This window comes from Colobus angolensis, unplaced genomic scaffold (genome assembly GCF_000951035.1).
Source record: "Colobus angolensis palliatus isolate OR3802 unplaced genomic scaffold, Cang.pa_1.0 Scaffold119, whole genome shotgun sequence".
NCBI lineage: Eukaryota > Metazoa > Chordata > Mammalia > Primates > Cercopithecidae > Colobus > Colobus angolensis.
Genome location: NW_012113030.1, coordinates 316,828 through 336,146, shown reverse-complemented (window position 1 = coordinate 336,146; position 19,319 = coordinate 316,828). Strand labels below are relative to the sequence as shown.

The following is a 19,319-nucleotide window of genomic DNA, read 5'->3' as shown; positions in this document are numbered from 1 at the left end:
GACAGAGCAAGACTCCGTCTCAAAAAAAAAAAAAAAAAAAAAAAAAAAGAAGACAAACATGTGGCCAACAAGCATATGAAAAAAAGCTCAATATCAATGATCATTAGAGAAATGCAAATCAAAATCACAATGAGATACCATTTCACACCAGTCAGAATGGCTATTATAAGCAAAGTCAAAAAATAATACATGCTGGTGAGGTTGCAGAGAAAAGGGAACACTTACACACTGTTGGTGGGAGTATAAATGAGTTTGACCATTGTGGAAAGCAGTATGGCAATTTCTCAAAGAGCTAAAAGCAAAACTATCATTCAACCCAGCAATCTCATTACTGGGTATATACGCAGATGAGTAGAAATCATTCTACCATAAAGACACAGGCACACGAATGTTCACTGCAGTACTATTCACAATAGCAATGACATGGAATCAACCTAAATGCTCATCAGTGACAGACTGGATAAAGAAAATGTGGCACATATACACCATGGAGTACTACGCAGCCAAAAAAAGAACGTGATCATGTCTTTTGTAGGAACATGGACGGAGCTGGAGCCTATTACCCTTAGCAAACTAATGCAGAAACAGAAATCCAAATACTATATGTTCTCGCTTATAAGTGGGAACTAAATTATAAAAGCTTATGAACACAAATAAAGAAACAACAGACACTGGGGTCTACTTGATGGGGAGTGTGTGAGAAGGGGCAGGAGCAGAAAAGATAACTATTGGGTACTGGGCTTAATACCTGGGTGATGAAATAATATGTACAACAAACCACCTTGACAAATGTTTATGTATGTAACAAGCCTTCCCATGTACCCCCAAGCCTAAAATAAAAGTTAAAAAAAAAAAAAGATTTAGGCTAAAATTAAACAGTGTAACAGTGTGTGGAGCTACAAATACAACTAATTCAACTGAGGTGGCAAACAGATGAATAGACATACGCTATATATAGCTAATTTTGTACACACCCAGGCAATGATAGTCACCAATAAATCTCTACATGGTGGCTGGCAAGTTTCTACTGACATTAATTATAGCATATACTCAGACTTCAGAAAAATTAAAATATAAAAAAGGTTCATCTGAAAATTGAGAAAATAAAATACATTCACAACTAGAACTTTCTTTTTTTAGTTCCTTAATCTCTATCACCCTTAAGCTATAGGCTCTGAGATCAAGATATGTGATAATGGTGCTACTCCTTAAACAATGAATGTAAAAAAGTTATTTTCTCATTAATGAACTTACAGAGAATAATACTAGATATATAATCAACCATTAATGTAAAAGGACTGAGAAAAATGTGTAACATATAATGCAGAGAGTTTACAGGAAGAGCATAAATAATACGTACATCATTCCACAGAAAAAAAAAAATCTGGAAATCTCTTCAAAGATGGAAAAACTTAAGGCTTATAGAACTTCAAATTCCTAATTTTTCCTTTATGTACATTTAAAGGTAATGTATTAAGAGAAAGATAAGGACATAAAAGACAATTAAGAATATTCCCTTTCTGGAACTATTTCATTAAAGTTTGTCCCACATTAAAAAAAATCTGTTTGACCTAAAAAATGGGGAAAAAACCGTCCAGTCCTTTTCACTTAGCGGACTCATGGCATAGGTGAGTGGCTGAAACAATCATGTAATAAGTAACCTTAAAGAAATGTGTTATATTTAGGCACCATTACACACTTTTGCTGGTAGTATAAATTATTATAATTATTTTGGAAAGCAATTTGGCAATATATAGTGAGATCTTTAAAAATATACATACTCTTTGACTAAAGAGTCCTGTTTCTGAAAATCTATTCCAAAGACATCCTATGAAACATGCACAGAGGTTGTCTTCCAAAGTATTACTTATCATAGTAAAAACTGGAAAGCCTCATTTGTCTAACAACAAGGAAATGACTTAAAAATTATTGTATATCCACAAGACACAGAGTATTATAAAATTATTTAAAAATATTTACCAAGAATGCTTTTTAACCTTTTTCCTTTCCTGATATTTTTAAAATTTTAAAGTAATATATACTCATGGTAAAAGAAAATTCAAAAAATGTAAACAAAAACCAGAAATCCTCTCATTCTCTTATACAGTATTCTATTCCCAATTCCCAAAGGTAACTACACTGTTAAATTGTGCGTGTGTGCACGCACGTGTGTGTGTGTGTGTTAAGCTTCTAGAAATTTTTTGGGCATGCACATGCAAACTTATCTAACAAACATTTATCTATAGATGGGTAATTTTTTGCTTTGTTTTTAATACAAGTAGAGCAATTCTAAGCATGTTGTTTTTCATTTTGCTTCTTACACTTACATTCTGACAACTATTCCACAGCAGCACATATAAGTTTACCTTATTCACAAAAATGAATATTTAAATATGTATTGGGCTTTAGATTGATAGATATTTAGGTTGTTTAGATTTTTCTGCTTACCAATAATGCAATAATGAACATATCTGAATACATTTCTTTATGTACTAGTGTTACTATGTTTCAGTTCCTGAAAGTAGAATTTCAATATTTTAGATGATGAAAGTTATAGACAAATCATCCACCAAAAATACTGCACTGATACCATCCTTCCTACCTCTTCAAACTATTCTAAACACTGAATATTACCAACTTTTAAATATCTACCAATCTGGAAGATAAATATCTTAATCTCTGTATCTAGAAATATGAATAAAGTTAAACCACTTTTCCACTGCATGGTCCATCTTTTTCTTTTTTGTTTTCGAGATAGAGTCTCACTCTGTCACCCAGGCTGGAGTGCAATGGCATGATCTCAGCTCACTGCAACCTCTGCCTCCCGGGTTCAAGAGATTCTCTTGACTCAGCCTCCCAAGTAGCTGGGATTACAGGCACCCGCCACCATGCCCAGCTAATTTTTGCATTTTTAATAGAGATGGGATTTCACCATGTTGGCCAGGCTGGTCTTGAACTCCTGACCTCAAGTGACCCACCCGCCTTGGCCTCCCAAAGTGCTGGGATTATAGGCATGAGCCATCATGTCCAGCCAGTTCATCTCTTTCTTACAGGTTTATAAGAGTCCTGATACAGTCAGGAAATTTGCTCTTTGTCACATACTGTAAACATTTTTTTTTATTTTTTATTTTTTAAGACGGAGTCTTGCTCTGTTGCCCAGGCTGGAGTGCAGTAGCATGATCTCAGCTCACTGAAACCACTGCCTTCCGGGTTCAAGTGATTCTCCTGCCTCAGCCTCCCAAGTAGCTGGGACTGGGACTACAGGCATGTGCCACCATGCCCAGTTAATTTTTTTGTATTTTTAGTAGAGATGGGGTTTCATCATGTTAGCCAGGCTGGTCTCAAACTCCTGACCTCAGGCAATCCACCTGCCTCGGCCTCCCAAAGTGCTGGGATTACAGGCGTGACCCACCACGCCCAGCTTACATTTTGCAGTTTGTTGTCTTTTAACAGTGTTTATGTTTTTTAGTTTAGTTTTGTTTTGTTTTTAACTGTAGCAAATTTCTCTATTCTTCCCATTAAGCCTCCTCAATTTTAAACAGGCTTCAATTTCAAATATAAAAATAATACATATGTATTTTATTATTCCTTTTATCATTACTTTTTTATTTTTTTGAGACAGTTTCACTCTTGTTGCCCAGGCTGGAGTGCAATGGCGTGATCTCGGTTCACCACAACCTCCGCCTCCCATGTTCAAGCAATTCTCCTGCCTCAGCCTCCCAAGTAGCTGGGATTACAGGCATGTGCCACCATGCCCAACTAATTTTTGTATTTTTAGTAGAGACAGGGTTTCACCATGTCGGCCAGGCTGGTCTCGAACGCCTGACCTCAGGTGATCTGCCTCAGCCTCCCAAAGTGCTGGGATTACAGGCGTGAGCCACTGTGCTCCCCAGTGGCAGCAATTTTTAAGACACAGTTTAATTACAGATGAACGGCTATAGATTGCCAGTGATAAGAGCCGCAAGTCTGAAACCCAGGAGCTCTCTACAATCCAATTTTGATATTATGACTGTTTTCTATAGATTTACTATACAAAATTAGCCTCAATTTTTTAATCTACAAAATAGAGATTAAAGTAACTGCTGCTAATTGCTGCTATGAAAAATGGTATTCTTATTAGAAACTAGTAGGGCATTTATAAATTGACAAATGGCTACCATATAGAAAAAAACTGCTTAGGTTAATTTATGAACAGACTATGTTTGGAAAAAACAAATGTGAGTAACGAGTGATTAACATCTCTTGATACTGTATATTGATAATTTTCAAATATAAGAATATGACCCACAGGGAAATGACAGAGTGATCCCAAAGAGAAAGCAGAGACCCAGGAGAAAGTTAGTTTTACACAAAACGGGAAAATCTGGCCCTGCATTGCAATCTTTCTTTTAATTCCTCACTTTTAATCACTTTCTCCCAGCCTTGAAGAGCAACTTATTTGTGATGAAAATAGAAAATGTTATGGGAGCATGCAGTTGGTCATTGTGGCACCCTGAGGACCTTAGTTTTAGAGGAAGAAAAACTGAGGAGCTAAGAGCCCCAAGAAGGTCATAAATGAGTACAATAAATGTTTCTAGAGATGTGGAATAACAAAGTAAAACTTATACTTACAACTTGAGATTCACGAGCTTTAGGAAACATTTTGGCAACATTGAGGCCATCAATGACGATATCAAAAGGAGGACAAGATTTTACGAAGTTCTCAAATCTTTTAAGTTCCTAATAAAGAAAAGTCAGACAAAACATTAATAAGAACTTAGCAAGGACTTTATTACAAACACACTGCAGTAACCTTTATTACTGTTCTGATAATTCAAAATATTCATCCCTTAAAAATACACACACACACACGCAATATTCTCAAAATGAAATCTGAAAAAGCCAGCCTAATGGATGCAACTGCAAACAATTATCTAACACACTTTATAATCTTATAGTGCTTTATACTTCACAAAGCACTTTCATATGTAATTTCATTTGATCTGCAGCTGGCCTATCTAGACTTCTAAACTAACCCACATGATAGTTATGATAAGAATGAACTGTCAAAATCTCTAAGTCCTGTTCTGTAAGCCAAGGAGAAGTGAACCTTAGATATGCCACTCTACCATTGCAGCTGGGCTGAAAGAACAAGGCTGTAAAACGTATAGGTCCTCTTTTGTCATCAAGAGCTTTTATTTACTTATGGCTGTTTTGGAGAGGTAAAGATTCAGTCAATCATTAATTCAACAAATATTTGCTGAGCACCTACTATATGCCTAGCAGTTTATCAAAGAGACAAACAAAACAAAACAGAACAAAAAAAACCCCAACTTAATGGAGCTTAGTGGGAGGATGCACAAAATAAAACAAGTAAATAAGTAAATAATATTAAATGTGAGAATGCTATGGAGAAAAAAAAGAGGGGAGGGAGTTCCACCTCTGGTAATGATGGAATAGTTTGTATTGGATTACTAGATAATAATATAAATTCTAGATAAATACCCAACGATTTGAAAGTACCAAAGAATGAGCAAAGGCAGGCAGAAACTGGAGAGGACATGACATTTGAAAGGTTTGGTAGTTTTAAAATCTGTCTGAAAATTAGTTGACACTCCCCTCTCAAAAGGTGGTGTCTAATACCCTGTGCTTGAATATGGGCTCTCCTTTGTAACTGCCTCAGTGAATGGGATGTGGCAGAAGTGACATTATGTGATTTCTGAGGCTAGGAAATAAAAGATAATACAGCATTCATCTGGCTCTCACTCTCAGGATGCTTGCTCTTGGAAACCAGCCATCCTGAGAATGCCCAAGTAGATGTTACATGTAAGTGTTCCATCTGACAGTCCAACGGAATCCCAGCCAACAGCCAGCTAGCATCAATTACCACACCGATAAGACTGAGGGGGATTTCAAGATGACCCCTAGCCCCTATTTGATTACAACCATAGGAGACCCAAGCAAGAACCATCAACGAAGTCTCATTAACCCCTAGAACCATGAGAGAGAACAATGATAATAATAGTAATAAAGGGTTGTGTTTTTTTAATGCCACTATATTTGGGAAAATAAAGTAAAGAAAAGAAGGGAATTATACCAGGTAAAATTTGTCTAGGTCAGCGGGCAATCTCCAGACAGTGTGACCAGCAGGAACAACTGGAAATCAAGCAGAAAGCTGCAGAACTTACTGATTTGAGGATAGAGAAGACAGAGTTTGGGGCAACCAGAGGCTGGAAAATGATGGGGAATCCTAGAAAGGATAAAACCACAAAATTTGCACATAAATCTCCTCAAATTCTTGGCTAAAACATGATCTGCACATGCTTGGAGAAGATTCCAAAGAGCCCAGCAAAAAAGCAACAGCTGAAAGACTTAAAAGACCTAAGCAGAGATCTCAGCTGCTACCCACTGCAAGGGAGATAGTTTGGAGACTAAGTCTAAAGAACTTTAACAGCCTACTAAATTAGCAAAAAGTCAGTAATTTCCAGACAAACATAGATAATCTCTAAAGCCTCTGCAATGTGTCATTCACAATGTCTGATACACAATTAAAAATTAATAAATGTAAAAAATACAAACATGTGATCCACACAGTCAAGAAAAAAGGGATTCGAAATAAACCAAACTGGGCTGGGCACAGTGGCTCAAGCCTGTAATCCCAGTACTTTGGGAGGCTGAGGTGGGTGGATCACTTGATGTCAGGAGTTTAAGACCAGCCTGGCCAACATGGTGAAACCTCATCTCTACCAAAAATACAAAAATTAGCTGGGCATGGTAGTGCATGCCTGTAATCCTAGCTACTCAGGAAGCTAAGGCAAAAGAATCACTTGATCTCGGGAAGCGTAGGTTGCAGTTAGCCAAGATCATGCCACTGCATTCCAGTCTTGGCAACAGAGAGAAACTCCATCTCCAAAAACAAAAATGAAACTGGCTGGGCACAGTGGCTCACACCTGTAATCCCAGCACTTTGGGAGGCCGAGGCAGGCGGATCACAAGGTCAAGAGATCAAGACCATCCTGGCCAACATGGTGAAACCCCGTCTCTACTAAAAGTAAAAAAATTAACTTAAAAATAAAAAATTAGCTGGCCATGGTGGCGCGCACCTGTAGTCCCAACTACTTGGGAGGCTAAGGCAGGAGAATTGCCTGAACCCGGGAGGCAAAGGTTGCAGTAAGCTGAGATCGTGCAACTGCACTCCAGCCTGGTGACAGAGTGAGACTCTGCCTCAAAAAAAAAAAAAAGAAAGAAAGAGGGAAACCAATCCAAAGTGTAGATGCTTGAGTTAGCAGATAAGAACTATAAAGTAACTATTGCAAATATAATCAAGAATTATGCCTGTAATTCCAGCACTTTGGGAGGCTGAGGCAGGTGGATCACCTGAGGTCAGGAGTTCGAGACCAGCCTGGCCAACATGGTGAAACCCTGTCTCTACTATAATTACAAAAATTAGCCAGGCGTGGTGGCATGCACCTGTAATCCCAGTGACTTGGGAGGCTGAGGCAGGAGAATCACTTGAACCTGGGAGGTGAAGCTTGCAGTGAGCCAAGATTGTACCACTGTGCTCCAGCCTGGGCAACAGAGTGAAACTCCATTTCAAAAAAAAAAAAAAAAGTAAAGGTAAATATAGTCATAATGAATGCAAAGAAAGAAAATCTCCAGAGACTGTAAACTAGAAAAATTAACAAAACGAACATTATAGAACCAAAAACCACAAATGTGAAATAAAATATTCATAGGATGGATTTAACAGGAGATTGGAGATGGCAGAAGAAACAGTCAGTGAACATGAAAGACAGAGCAACAAAAAATTATACAATTTAATGAAAACAAAAAGCTGAATTGGGTCTCAGTAAACTGTGGTACAATATCAAACAGATTAACATGTGTAATTACAGTCCAGAAGGAGAATATAGAAAGGACAGAGCAGTAAAAAGTATTCGAATGGCCAAAACATCTCCAAATTTGATGAAATACATAACTTGCCCAAGAAGCAGAGCAAATTCAAAGCAGAATATACACAAAGAAAACCAAAGTAAAACTATAACTAGGCACATCATAGTAAAACTGATGAAAATCAAAAATAGAAAAACCTTAAAATCAGTCAGAAAAAAAGGATACATTACATAAAAAGGAATAATAATACAAATGACAGTTTAGTTGTCATCAGACACAATGGGGCTAGAGAACATCTTTAAAAGGATGACAGACAACAAATAAAATAACAACACAAAACTGCTTTCAATCCACAATTCTGTATCTAGTAAAAATATCCTTTAAAAATTGAGGCCAAAAAAAATTAAGGTGAAATAAAGATATATTCAGGTAAATGAAAACAGAGAATTCATCACCAGCAAGCCTGCAACATAAGGAACACTAAAGTTGGCCAGTGTCGTGGCTTATGCCTGTAATCCCAGCATTTTGAGAGGCCCAGGTAGGAGGATCACTTGAGGTCAGGAATTCAAGACCAGCCTAGGCAACAAAGCAAGATACTGTCTCTACAAAAAAGAAAGAAGGCCGGGCGCGGTGGCTCATGCTTGTAATTCCAGCACTTTGGGAGGCCGAGGCGGGCGAATCACCTGAGGTTGGGAGTTCAAGACCTGCCTGACGAACATGGAGAAACTCCCTCTCTACTGAAAATACAAAATTAGCTAGGTGTGGTGGCACATGCCTGTAATCCCAGCTACTCGGGAGCCTGAGGCAGGAGAATTGCTTGAATCCGGGAGGCAGAGGTTGTGGTGAGCTGAGATTGAGCCATTACACTCCAGCCTGAGCAACAAGAGTGAAACTCTGTCACAAAAAAAAAAAAAAGAAAAAGAAAATAAAAGAAAAGAAAGAAAGAAATGCTAAAGCAATTTCTTCAGGCTGGGGAAATAATATCAGATGAAAAGCTAGACTTGGAAGAAATGAAAAAACACCAAAAATAAAATGATAAAGATGTGGGTATTTATAAAAAAGAATATACTTTTTCCTCTTTTAATTTCTTTAAAAGACATATGACTACTTAAAGCAAAGCTTATCACAGCACTACATTATAGGGCTTAAAATATATACAGATGTAACATATGTTTTAAGCTACAATAAAACAATAGCACAAAGACCAGGAAGTGGTAAATGGAATCCTATTGCTATAATGTTCTGATATTTCATGTGAAATGGTTCAATATAAATTCTAAGTAGACTGAATTAAGTTAAGGATTCAGATTGTAAAGTTCAAATCGTACATTTAAAAAATAATGTAGATCTGTAGGCCAGAGCTGATAAAATTTTTAAAAAGTTAAAAAAAAAAAAGTAGAAAGGTATAGATAAAAGCCAATAGATGAATTAAATGAAAAATTAAAAGAAATTGGATTAACCCAAAAGGAGACATGAAAGGAGAAACTGAAGAACAAAAAGCAGACCCATCTGGGACAAATAGCAAAATAAAATGTTTAAATCCAACCTTATAAAAAATGCTATCTATAATAGATGTACTTATCGTTAATACAGAATAAGTGGGAAGTGAAAACTAGGGAAAAATATGTATCATGCATCAGTAAGTTTAAGAAACTTGGAATGGTGACACTAATGTTAGACAAAATAGACTCGGAAGAAAAGGAATACTACAAAAAGAAGGGACATTTCATAATGATGACAGGATCAATACATCAAAGTCATAAGAATAGAGCTTCAAGATGTGGATAAAGGAAAAGCTGACAGAACAAAGGAGGAATAGGTAAATCTACAATTACAGATGGAGATTTCAATACCTTATTTGCATAATTGATTGAACAAGTAGGTAAAAATCAGTAAGGACTTAGAAGACAAATCTGTATCTGTAGGACACTATGCCCAACAATAGCAGACTACATATTCCTTTTCAAGTGCACATGGAACATCTACCAAGACAGACCACAGGCTAGGCCATTGATATGGTTCGGCTTTGTGTCCCCACTCAAATCTCACCTTGAATTGTAATCCCCAGGTATTGACGGAGAGATCTGGTAAAAAGTGATTAGATTATGGGGATGGTTTCTTCCATGATGTTCTCATGATAGTGAGTGAATTCTCACGAGATCTGAAGGTTTTATAAATGGTAGTTTTTCCTGTGCTCTCACATGCTCTCTTGCCTGCTGCCATGTAAGACGTGCCTGCTTCCCCTTCTGCCATCATTGTAAGTTTCCTAAGGCCTCCCCAGCCATGCACAACCTTGAGTCAATTAAACCTCTTTTCTTTGTAAATTTACCCAGGCTCAGGCAGCTCTTTATAGCAGTATGAGAATAGACTAACCATAAAATAAGTTTCAATACATTTCAAAATACTGAGATCTTAAAGAGTATATTTGCTGATACACACATACACACATACACACACACACTTAAACAAAAAACCAATAGCAGTAAAATATCTATAAAAGCTGCAAATATTCCTAAATACAATTCTCAATAACCCAAGGATCAAAAAAAAATTACAAAGGGAATTAGGAAATATTTTGAACTAAGTGATAATAAAAATTACATATCAAAATTCAGGGGATGCAGTATACTAGTACGTAGCAAGAAATATATAGCTTTAAATACTTATATAAAAAGAAGAAAGGTCATAAAAATTGACCTAAGTTTTCAACTTAAAAAGGTAGAAAAAGAAGAGCAAATTAAATTTCAAAGAAAGTAGAATAATAATAAGCAGAAATAAAAGAAATAGGAAAAGCTAATAAGGCAAAATGTTGGGGAAAAAAAAAAGAATGAACCTCAATCCCTATTTCACTTCACACACAAAAAATATTTCTAAATAGATCATAAACCTAAAAGCCAAAACTATGAAAATTCTAGAAGAAAACAGGAAAATTCTTAGCAACATCAGAATAGGCATAGATTTCTTGGGCAACATACAAAGTCATCATTAATATTCACAGGTGGGGCCCTTGATACAATGCCCTTGAAAAGGTTACAACATAATTTTTGTAACATTCTTGCCAAAAATGCCAACCCAAATCTTATTATAAGGAAATATCAGATAAACCCAAATTGAGAGACATGTTACAAAATAATAGGCCTATGCTTTATTATTATTATTTTTTAAGTTGAGGTCCAAGAAAGACAAAGAAAACTGAGATTAAACGAGACCAAAGAAACATAACAACTAAACCCAATGTGTGGTCATAGTTTGGATCTAGAGGAAGGAAAAGCTTGTTAAGGACATTATTGGGACAAGTGACAAAACCTGAGTATCAACTCTCAATTAGATAATCTTATCATATCAATGTTACAAAGATGATAACAATAACCTTTGGTCCAATAACTATTATAAAATACTCAACATCATTAGTCTTTAGGAAAATGCAAATTTAAAACCATAGCAAGATATCATTATACACCCACTAGCATGGCCGAAATTAAAAAGACTGACCCATGACAAGTATGTGGAGCAAATGGACTTTCCAAGCATTGCTCGTAGGAATGCAGGAGGGTACAACTACTTTGGAAAATAATTCAGCAGTTTCTTACAAAGTTAAGCATATATTTATCATAAAACTGAGCGGTCCCATTTATGAGTATTCACAGGAGAAATATGAAAATACACACCCACACAAAGACTTATATTGAATGTTAACAGTGGCTTTATTCTTAATTGCCAAAAACTGAAAACAATTCAAGTGTCTATTAACTAAAGAAGGAATGGGGGAAGAATGTGGTGGTAAAGCCAGTTGCTTTAACACTCCCTTTCTTCTAATCCTTAGAAAATATTATCTGTGTCTGCAGTACATGGATACAGTTAACATGTGACAATCACTGCTTTTTATGTAAAGTTTTGAGTATGCATTATTGTTTTCCACTTATTTCTTCTTAGTTGCTAGAGTAGGATATTAAGTGAGAAAGGTCTTTTTAAAGAAACTAGCTTTAGTCATAGTAGATGTGGAAAAACAGGGGAATACCAGCTATTTTGGTTGGAAGCAGTGCTCTTAACAAGGGAACAACAATAAAAAATGCATCTCTGTATCTAATTACTTCCTGTGCATTCTTTAAACCATAGAAGTCGATCCTAAATAAGAACATTAACATGACTGCCTTAATGAAAATGAAGCCACATGGCTAAAAAGTATCACTGCAACCTAACAACTAACACAGAGGCTAGAGAAATTTTAAACTGGCAACAACAGTACTGTAAACTAAAGAGAAGTTTGGGAGAGTTCTCCTAACCAAATGACCAATGGTAATCAATGGTAATTTATGGAGACAAACTATCTTAGCACATTTCTCCAGTTTTTGAGACAAAAAAGAGTAGAGGTGACTCAAAGTAAAGCAGGAAAAATACTTTAACTCAATTTCAGGAACAAGGGCTGCATTAAACAGAAAAAATGGTGATGGTCTCCTTACCACATGTCAAACATCTCTCAAACAAGTTTCCTTTACCACTCAATCCAGGTGGCCCATTAGCTGTTTTCTTCTATCCTAATTAAGTAATTAACCTTCAAGGCAGGAGAGTTAGGAGAACACAGCATCTTTGGACACTTCATCATCTAAAGAGGAGTGGTATAAGCAGGTAATGGGACTGAAAGTGAGGTAAGACAAGCACATGACACCAAGGAATAATCTGTCATATGCTGTTCAGAGGAGAATCATAAACCGCATCTGACTCGATAAGCCAGAGTGGGAAAATGCCCCATCTTCATGCAGCTTACCAGATAAACTGGACTAATATCCTGATGAGTTTAGACCCAAAAGGTGGAAACTGCCAGCATCCAAAAGGACAATGAAGGGGTAAGTACACTCTGCCCATCTACCTAATGGCATATGCTGGGCATTAATGGATCTCTTTTCTCAAGGATAATTCAATAGGGTGAAAAAATCCATCACAGGCCAATGAAAGATATAGCAACATTTGTTAGGAGTTTTGCCTTAAAGATTCAGATAGGCCAGGCGCAGTGGCTCATGCCTGTAATCCCAGCACTTCGGGAGGCCAAGGCGGGCGGATCACAAGGTCAAGAGATCAAGACTATCCTGTTCAACATGGTGAAACTCTGTCTCTACTAAAAATACCAAAAAAATTATCTGGGCATGGTGGCACGCACCTGTAGTCCCAGCTACTTGGGAGGCTGAGGCAGGAGAATCGCTTGAACCCCAGAGGCAGAGGTTGCAGTGAGCTGAGATTGCGCCACTGCACTCCAGCCTGGCGACAGTGAGTGAGACTCCGTCTCAAAAAAAAAGAAAAAAAGATTCAGATAAAAGCATGTTCTGAAACTCAAATACAATTCAGAATTTAGAAGACCTCTGCCTGGATCCCTCAAAGAAGAGAAGAAGAGGACAAATTTGGTTGTATCTATGAAGAAAGAGCAATAAGCTTTAAGGAGAGAATAGCAACAGATGCAAAGAGATCCAAAAATAAAATAGAAATGAAAAAAATGCAACAACAGAATTTAAATATGCTTTGAAAGCAGTAAAGATTAGAACTAATATACTAGAACATGGATTTCATGAAATGCAGCACAAATTTTGAGAAATTCTACTTCAGTGCAGAAGAAAAGAAGAAAAAGAATGTTAAGAGAAAGAACATTATAGGTATGAGGGACAGAGAACAGAGATCCAACTTTTAAGCCTCAAAAGGGTGTTCTCAAGGAATAAATCAAAACAAAAAGAAGAATTTTTTTTTTAAATAAAACTTCAAGAATAAAAAATATCTACATTTTGGCTGGGTACAGTGGCTCATACCTGTAATCCCAGCACTTTGGGAGGCTGAGGTGGGTGGATCACTTGAGGCCAGAAGTTCAAGACCAGACTGGCCAAGATGGTGAAACCTTGTCTCTACAAAAGATATAAAAATTAGCTGGGCGTAGTGGCCAGCGCCTGTCATCCCAACTACCCAGGAGGCTGAGGCAGGAGAATTGCTTGAACCCAGGAGGCAGATGTTGCAGTGAGCCAAGATTGTGCCACTGCACTCCAGACTGGGCAACAGAGCAAGACTCTGTCTCCAGAAAAAAACCTTACATTTTAAAGGACACATGACATGAAATTCAGGGAAACAATGAAAAAAATCACCTAATCACATTCCCACAAAATTTTTAATTGTGAGGTTAAAGAAAAAAATCCTACACACTTCCAAGTCAAATAATACCATAAACTTACATAGTGCTTTCCATGTGCCATGTAGATCACAATGCTATTAAGAAACAAAAATTCTAAGTGCTTTACATATACTAACTTTCTTATTGCTGAAACAATGGTATGAGGTAGATATTATCATTTTTCCCACTTAACAGATTAGGAGAATAGAGCACAGGGAAGTTAAGCAGATCACCTAACTAGTAAATGGTGAACTTGGGGTTCAAAATCCAGAAGTTCATTCTCTTGTATCCCTCAGAGCAACAAAAATCAAGCTGGACCCCAGCTACTCAGCAGGCTGAGGCAGGAAGATTGCTGGAGCCCGGGGGTTCCAGGTCAGCCTGGGCAACATAGTAAGACCCCATCTCAAAACTAAGAAATTCAAGCTAGAAATCCCCAAAACCAGAAGACATCAAAACAACTACGTTTAAGGATCATGGAGTAGTTTACACATGGGGCCTAAACCTCTTGGCACATGCACTATAATAGTATTTCCTTCTTCCTATACAGTATATTTCAGTTGTGTGCCCTGTATTCTTAAGCAAGGCATGCCAATCAAGACTGCTGCCCTTCCCTGCAAGGTACCTGCAAACAATGGGAAAGAAACTTTGCAAATGCCCTTCATGAGTTTTTTGGCTTAGAAATCCTACTTTCTTTGATGTGGTCTCCCTATTTTATTTAAGGAGATACATCACTCCCACTCCCTTACTCCCTCCCGAAAAGAGACTAATAAGGACTAACGGTATTTCACCTGGATACGTCTAATTGACAGGTGACAATGTGCTAGCAGCCCTCACTCTCTGCACCTCCTCCGCCACCAGCCTTGGCTTCCACTCTGGCGGCACTTGAGGAGCCCTTCAGCCCGCCACGGCACCGTGGGAGCCCCTCTCTGAGCTGGCTGAGGCGGGAGCCTCCTCCCTCTGCTTGTGGGGAGGTGTGGAGGGAGAGGCGCAGGTGGGAACCGGGGCTGCGCTCCCGGGTCCCTGTGAGTTCCCGCAGGCATGGGTGCAGGCTCCGCCGGCCCTGCACACGGAGCGGCCAGCAAGCAGGGCGGCGCAGGGCAGTGAGGGGCTTAGCATCTGGGCCAGCAGCTGCAGAGGTTGCGTCGGGTCCCCCAGCAGTGCCACCCGCCAGAGCCGCACTCAAATTCTCACCCGGCCCTAGCTGCCTCCCCTTGGGGCAGGGCTTGGGACCTGCAGCCCGCCATGTCTGAGCTCCTCCACCTGCGGTGGGCTCCCGCAAGGCCTGAGCCTCCCTGACGGGCACCAACTCCTGCTCAGTGGCCACCGGTCCCACACCGGACCCATCCACAGCCCAAGGGCTGAGGAGTGCAGGTGCGGCTTGGGACTGGCAGGCAGCTCGCTTGCAGCCCTTGTGCAGGATCCACTGGGTGAAGCCAGCTGGGCTGCTGAACCAGATGGGGACTTGGAGAACTTTTATATCTAGCTGGAGGATTGTATGTGCACCAATCAGCACTCTGTGACTCTGTGTCTAGCTCAAGGATTGTAAATGCACCAATCAGCATTCTGCATCTAGCTCAGGGTTTGTAAATACACCAATCAGCACTCTGTCAAAACGGACCAATCAGCTCTCTGTAAAGTGGACCAATCAGCAGAATATGGGTGGAGCCAGATAAGAGAATAAAAGCAGGCTGCCCCAGCCAGTCAGCGGCAACCTCCTTGGGTCCCCTTCCACAGTGTGGAAGCTTTATTCTTTTGCTCTTTGCAATAAATCTTGCTGCTGCTCACTCTGGGTCCACACTGGCTTTATGAGCTGCACCACTCACCAGGAAGGTCTGCAGCTTCACTCCTGACAGTGAGACCACGAACCCACGAGAAGGAAGAGGCTCCAGACACGTCTAAATGTCTGAAGGTACAAACTCTGGACACACCATCTTTAAGAACTGTAACACTCACCGTGAGGGTCTGTGGCTTCATTCTTGAAGTCAGTGAGACCAAGAACCCACCAATTCTGGACACATAATGAAGTACTTTTCTTTTTTCCTTATTTTTATTTATTTTAGTATTTCAACTTTTGTTTCAGATACAAGGGATCCATGTGGAGGTTTGTTACATGGGTATACTGTACCCAGGTAGTGAACACAGTACCCAGTAGGTAGCTTTTCAAACCACACCCCACCCCCTCTAGCAGTGTGCAGTGTCTGTTGTTGCCATGTTTATGCCCGTGTATGCTCAATGTTTAGCTCCCATTTATAAGAACTTGCAGTATCTGCTTTTTCTCTTCCTGAATTAATTTGCTTAGGATTATGGCCTCCAGCTCCATCCATGTTGCTGCAAAGGACATGACTTTGTTCTTTTTTACGGTTGCGTAGTATTCCATGGTGTATAGTACCACATTTTCTTTATCCAATCCACCACTGATTGGCACTAGGTTGATTCCATGTCTTTGCTATTGTGAGTAGCGCAGCAATGCACATATGAGTGGATGTGTCTTTTTGGTATAATGATCCATTTCCCTTTGGGTATACACCCAGAAGTGGGATTGCTGAGTTAAATGGTTGCTCTGTTTTAAGTTATTTGAGAAACCTCCAGGTTGCCTTCCACAGTGGCTGAACTAATTTACATCCCATCAACAGTGTATAAGCATTCCCCTTTCTCTGCAGCCTCATACTGGTACAAAAACAGACATATAGACCAATGGAACAGAACAGAAAACTCAGAAACAAAGCTGTACACTTACATACACCTGATTTTCGACAAGGCCAACAAAAACAAGCAATGGGGAAAGGAATTCCTATTCAATAAATGGTGCTGGGATAACTGGCTAGTTATATGTAGCAGAATGAAACTGGACCCTTAACTTTCACCACATATCAAAATTAACTCAAGATGGATTAAAGATTTAAATGTAAACCCTCAAACTATAAAAATCCTAGAAGAAAACCTAGGAAATACCCTTCTTGACTTCAGACTTGGCAAAGAATTTTTGGTTAAGTCCCCAAGAGCAACTGCAACAAAAACAAAAATTGACAAGTGGGACCTAATTAATTAACTAATTAAAGAGACTCTGTATAGCAAAATAAACTATTTACTTTAAACAGACAACTTACGGAATAGGAGAAAATATTTACAAACTGCATCCAACAAAGGGCAAATATCCAGAATCTATAAGAAACTTAATTCAACAAGCAAAAAACAACCCCATTAAAAAACAGGCAAAAGACATGAACAGACACTTCTCAAAAGAAGGCATACAAGTGGTTAATAAACATGAAAAAATGCTCCATATCACTAATCATCAGAGAAATGCAAATTAAAACCACAATGAGATGCCATCTCACACCAGTTAGAATGGCTATGATTTAAAACATCAAATAATAAGGTGGTTTTTTAACTGCAGGTCACAACACCTTACTAGGTCATGAGATAAATTTAATACAGTTGCAACCAGCATTTCGGAAAGAAATAAACAGAACTAAAAATAGAGTGCAACAAATATCGCAAGAGTCCATAATTTTTTTAATGTACACATTTTTTTCATTTATAAATGTGTTATTACATATATGTATATTGTATCTGTGTTGTGTTCAAAAATGCTTAAAAGCTACTGGTAATAGGACTCTGTCACATATATAAAACGTGATTTTGCCCCAGGGAACATTACTAATACATTTTATCATAGGCCTATAATATTTACCTCTGGTAAGTTTATTAAAGAAAGTGCCAGAACCCAAGTTATAAAAATTAGCTCTAATAGATATTAGATATATCATAAAACTATAATAATCAAAATAGTGTCATACTGTTAAGTATGCAGATTAGTGAATCAGAAAAGAAGGTCCAAAAAGAGACCTAAATATTTATATGAAGAATTTGGTACATGCTAAAAGTAACATCCCACTTTATCACTAGTCGGGTAAAATATGGGTTGCTAAACAAATGATGTTGACACAATTGGCTAATTAGCTGGGGAGGAAATTAAGTTGGAACTATACCTCACATCAGAAAAAAATTCCAAATGGATGAAAAATTTAGAGAAAAACAACAAAAGTGTAGGGAGCAAAAGGAAGTTTTTGTGTTTGTTGGCTTTTCAATAACCTTGCAACAGAAAAAATCTTTCTAAATATGAAACCCAGGAGCCATAAAAGGAAAGTCTGACAAATATGAATATTTTAAAATGTACATAGAGAAAAAAACATAAGTAAAGCTTCAAAAAATTGTAATTTAAATCACAGATGATTTTTCAAATAAAGAGCTCCTAAAATTCATAAGAAAACAGTCAAAACTCAAAAAACGGGCAAGACAGGAGCAGTTTGCAGAAAATAAATATAAGTGACTCTTAAACCTATGAAAATTTGCTCCACCACACTCCAAGAAAACTGTAAATTAATCCTATACTGCAATTTTATTTTTTACTTCATATAGGCAAAGATCAAAATGTTTGATAGCACACTGAATCTTAAAGGTGTGGAGAAAGAATTCTCATATTTTGCTGATCAGAGTATATACTGATAAAATTTCCATGAAGGCCAATCAAAATTAATATGTCTCCATTGTGCTAGCAATTCAATTTGTGGGAATCTATCTTACATCTATATCAGAATGTGAGAAATTACAAATGTTTAAGGTGATTCACTGTGGCACTTTTGTAACAGTGAAGGATTTGAAACCACTTAAATACTCATTAATAGAAGACTCAATGAATAATTAAATTGTCATTCCATACAGCTAGAAAGAAAAAAGAGAAGAGGAAGAGGAGAGGAAGGAGAAAGAAGATAATCTATTTTTTAATCTTGAAATATAAAATGATAGCCCACTATCAACTACATGAAGGACTGAAAAACTTTCCCTAAAAAATTCTCAATCATCTAGAATCATGAGCTAAAGATGCATGCTCCCTAGCAGTTAGGTATTATTTCCAAGTATTAATACATTCTCCTATAAATTCCAGATAGAACAGAATTTACTTACAAGTTTAAAGTTATTTCTTAAATCTTGTCTGAGCTTTGCAGAAAGATCTAACTCAGGTAAAGATAGTTTAGAAATTAAATTTCTAGACAGAATCAGCTATATTATTTTTAATCCCACTCTCCTTCCTTTTCATATCATATTCTGACAGATTTATGGAGAATGGCTAAAAGAAAGGGCAAAGGGCAATATATTTTTAATTATAAAATCTTGCTCCTAAATTAGAAAGAAACAAATCAGGCCAAAAAAAAAAAAAAAAAAAGAAAAAGAAAAAAAAGAAAAAAGGCAGTAACACAGCCTGAGTCCTGCAAACCCCAAAATGCTGTTAACTACTTAA

At 37.7% G+C, this 19,319-nt stretch overlaps 1 protein-coding gene across 5 annotated transcripts in view; it reads right to left on the bottom strand.

Annotated features, from left to right (window-relative positions):
• Positions 1 to 19,319, bottom strand: part of KIAA0391 (KIAA0391 ortholog) — a 154,433-nt gene that overhangs the window by 98,797 nt on the left and 36,317 nt on the right. For all 5 annotated transcript variants that reach the window (XM_011925829.1, XM_011925838.1, XM_011925820.1 and 2 more), the window contains one exon: positions 4,612 to 4,719. In XM_011925829.1, the coding sequence (XP_011781219.1) occupies positions 4,612 to 4,719 (108 nt within the window). The remainder of the gene's footprint in view (positions 1 to 4,611; positions 4,720 to 19,319) is intronic.